Consider the following 4,123-nt stretch of genomic DNA (forward strand, 5'->3'; position numbering starts at 1 on the left):
AACGGACTATTCCTAAAGTTGCACGGTAATGTACCAAACAGTGTTTCTTTGCTATTCATAAGGTTTTCCCTGGCCAATTCTTTCAGAAGTGGACGGCCATACGATATCTTATGTGTCTCAAAATAACAACACTTCCTCAGTTCCCAGCTTCTTTGCTCTCTCAGTCACTGTGCTTGCTCTATCTCCTTTTCAGATTGGCACTCAGTCTAATTTTTTATCCTCTCGTGTGCTCAGGTTTGCAGGATTATTATTTGTATCTGTTTCACTTGATTTTTCCAGGTCTCAGTTTTAGAGAGATTGGGTGGGGTTGTGTCACTAGTACACCATCTTTGTCTCTGCCTCCTAAAGCAGTTCTTGAAGTGTTCAGGTGTTGGATATATATATGTATTTATTATTGTTTTAAAAAATTACACTAGCCATGAAAATAATTTCTCACTTTTTGTTGCACATGTACCTTGGTGTCTTCATTGTCCTTAGGGCATTATAGGCTCTTGATAAATATTTGTTGAATGGATTAAATATTTAATAGTTAAGGGCCTTATCATTTTTTTCTGTTGTTTACTCATTTAGGAAGGCACTTTGGTGGCACAGTGCCTAAGGCATTTGACTGCTAAGCAGAAGGTTGGCAGTTCAAGCCCCCTAGCCGCTCTGTGGAAGGAAAGTGGGGCAATCTTCTTCTGTAAACATTTTCCACCTTGGAAACCCAACGGGGGTTGCTATGAGTTGGTATTGACTTGATGGCAGCGAGTTTGGTTTTTTGTTTTGGGACCTGTTTAGGAGATATTACAAGTCTTAAGTTTTAAGAAAACCACAAATGTAGGCTAGCCTAATTAAACATGTACATAACAGAAATTTTTGTGTGGATATACTAGCTACTGTGTTCATACCAAATGTTGATCTCTCTAATCTTTCTTTAGTTATAACATTGCGTAGCCAACAATAATTTTTCAAAAAATTTTAAAATGTTTTATTTTGTTTTAGGGGAAACTTTTCATAGTAAAGTAGTTTTCTATTAAACAGTTTATGCTCAAATCATTCCATGACCTTGGTTGCTATCCCTGCAATGTGTCAGCACTCTCCCCATTTTCACCCTGACTTCTCTGTTTCCATCCCTTCAGTTTCCCTGCCCACATTGCCTTCTTATTCTTTTTTTTTTTTTGAGGGTGCAAATGCTGCCTGATTGATCTCTTATAGTTGATTGTTTTACAGAGCACATTCCTCACGGGTGTAAATGTTTATTTTGTTGTTGTTTTGTGTCGTTGAGTTCGTCTCTGACTCATAGCGACCCCTTCTTGGGTTTCAGAGGCAATGTCACTATGGAAGTAGGTTGCCCAAACTTCCTTCTGAGGAGTGGGTGGTGGGTTTGAACCGCAGATCTTCTGTTTAGCACTCAAATGCCTTAGGCACTATGCCACCAGAGCTCCTGTTTGTTTTGTAGGTCAGTTTCTTATTTGACTGAGAGAGAACCATTGGAAGTGCCTCTAGTTTGTGTTAAAAGGTAACTTTGGACAATAATCAGGGGTTCCTCCAGTCTCTGAGTCAAGTAAGTCTGTTCTTTTTTTTCTTAATGAATTTGAGTTTTTTCCTACTGTTTTCTCCAGGACCTTCTATTGTTTCCTGTAGTAAGAGCATCCTTTAGTGGTTGTTGTTGTTGTTGTTGTTTGCCGTTGAGTCGGCGCTGACTCATAGCGACCCCTCCTTGGGTTTCCGAGGCAGTATCACTACGGAAGTAGGATTGCCTAACCTTCCTTCCGAGGAGTGGCTGGTGCGTTTGAACCGCCAGCCTTCTGGTGAGCAGTCAAGTGCCTTAGCCACTATGCTACCAGAGCTGGTAGGTGGTCATCATCTTCAGGTCTTAGTCTGGAGGAGGCTGTGGTTCATGTGGGTTGCTAGTCTTGTGAAAGGTTCACTTCCGTGAATCTTTGGTTCCTTTTATGCTTCTTTACTCCAGACAACCAGAGACCAATCGTTGTGTATCTTAGATGGCTGCTTTCAAGCTTTTACAGCCTCAGACACTACTCACTAATTAAGATGTAGAACATGCTCATTACCAACATTTGTTTATTTTTGTTCAGTGCTCTAGTTGACCAAATGCTGTTTTATTGATTCTGTGAAGATTTCAGCCTTGGAAAACTTGGGGGGGGGGGCAGTTCCTAGTATGTACTGTAGGGTCACTATGAGTCAGAATCAACTTGATGGTAGGGTTTTTTTTTTTTAAATGTTGAAATATAATACTGAAACTTTCTGAACATTATTTCTCTTGAAAATTCTTTTCTGGACTTACATCTAGAAGTTATTGTTGTGAACATCAAGTATTGGTCCATACAGACATTATGAATAACACAACTCTTTAGAGATAATTTGCATTTGTGGATAGAAATGAGATTATTAATATAGTTTTTCTTAATATTTTTAAGGTTGAAAATTCTTAGAGGCTCCAAAAATTAAATATGCATGTGTGAAATTATTTTTAAAGGATTTTAAAATGATTTACTTACTTGTTTTGATTAGTTTAGCTACCAGATTTAGTGTTAATAAACTAGATGTCCAGTGTCACCTAGTGTTATTGGTGGCATTTTAAGTTCTTAAAACTTGATGTTAACATTTATTTTCTGGGTAGGCTTATTATGATATCATCTTAATTGAATGCTGTGATATATATTAGTCATTTAATATTACATGCAGGATTTTATAAATTATACACATATAATTTCATACATGTTCTAAAAGGACAATTATATTCCATAGATGAACTTGGAACACGGGCTATTTCATGTATATTCTTTAGTATTTCTGTTTTGAAAGACAGTGCTTATTAAAGAACTAATAAAGGCAGATAGGTTTTTATACATCATGATAGTTCTCATAGTAAATTTTTGGTTCTATATTTCACATTTCATTTTGAAATAAGCAGTGGTGTTTTGACATTAATGCCATTGGATTTCTTTCTCTTTATAGTTTCTTCAAGTGAATTAGAATGTGTTTTATTTAGATTGTTCTGTAACTTAAATTTTTTTTAAAGAATCAAAAAATTTTATGTAATAAAAATATATGTAGAATTACTTGAGAAAATTAATTCTTCTCCAGATTCCTCAAAAATTAATTCTTCTCCAGATTCCTTATTCTCAACTTCTCAAAAAAATAACCCAACAAAATGTCATTTGTGAGCAGTAAGTCTTGAAAGAAAGTCATTTTAGTTGGTTGACTACTACATTTTAATTTCACAGCATAGTTTCATTATTATGTTAGACCCTACATTGCTGAAAAATATTTTAAGATGCATTGATATGACTCTAAATTTAGTGCTTTAATTTTCTCACTTTCCTCTTGCAGCATTTTCAGTTAGCTTTGGTTGACTGTAATCCCAGCACTTTGTCCAATGCTGAAAGTAAGTATTACTCAGTATTATAATTTTCTACCTATATTCAGATTACTTCATGAAAGTTGATGATGCTGATGTTGTTGTTAGTGATAAATCCTGTGCAATTTTTTCTTCTAGAATTATTAGGTTGAATTTTGTATTGGTTGCTATGGCTACTTACACAAATAGAACTTGTGGACTGGGCTTTGTCTAAAATCGATACACGAGTGAAGTTGATTGTTTAATTAAAATTAATCTGCATTAATGAACACTCTGGTGACATAGTGCTTAAGGCACTTGACTACTAACCAGAAGGTTAGCAGTTCAAACCCACTGGTCACTCCTCATAAGGAAGATTGGGCAATCTACTTCCATAGGGATACTGCCTCGGAAACCCAAGGAGGGGTCACCATGAGTCGGGGACGACTTGATGGTACATGACAACAACAATGAACAATATTGACTATTTGTGGATTGATAATATTATAGATGTCTTGAGGGTGTTGAAAGAAGAGTTTCCTTTTTTTTTTTTTTTTTTAGGAAAAGTGATTATGCAGATTCTTACGTGGTAGATCACAGATTCCTGCCGTGTGGTATTAAAATTATTTGTAATTATGAAGACATAGGAGCTCTGATGTAGTGCCTGAGGCATTTCACTGCTAATCAGAAGGCTTGCGGTTCAAACCCATGAGCCACCCCTTGGAAGAAAGATTGGACAATCTACTTCCATAGGGATGCCGCCTCAGAAACCCAAGGAGGGGT

General features: G+C 36.3%; 1 protein-coding gene across 1 annotated transcript in view; it reads left to right on the top strand.

Annotated features, from left to right (window-relative positions):
* The window catches only part of KDM6A (lysine demethylase 6A), a 245,741-nt gene that overhangs the window by 138,831 nt on the left and 102,787 nt on the right, over positions 1-4,123 (top strand). The window contains exon 6 of the mRNA XM_007958238.2: positions 3,334-3,388. Coding sequence (XP_007956429.2) covers positions 3,334-3,388 — 55 coding nt within the window. The remainder of the gene's footprint in view (positions 1-3,333; positions 3,389-4,123) is intronic.

Source organism: Orycteropus afer, unplaced genomic scaffold, assembly GCF_000298275.1.
Source record: "Orycteropus afer afer isolate SDZICR_OR568_19922 unplaced genomic scaffold, OryAfe1.0 scaffold00888, whole genome shotgun sequence".
Lineage (NCBI taxonomy): Eukaryota > Metazoa > Chordata > Mammalia > Tubulidentata > Orycteropodidae > Orycteropus > Orycteropus afer.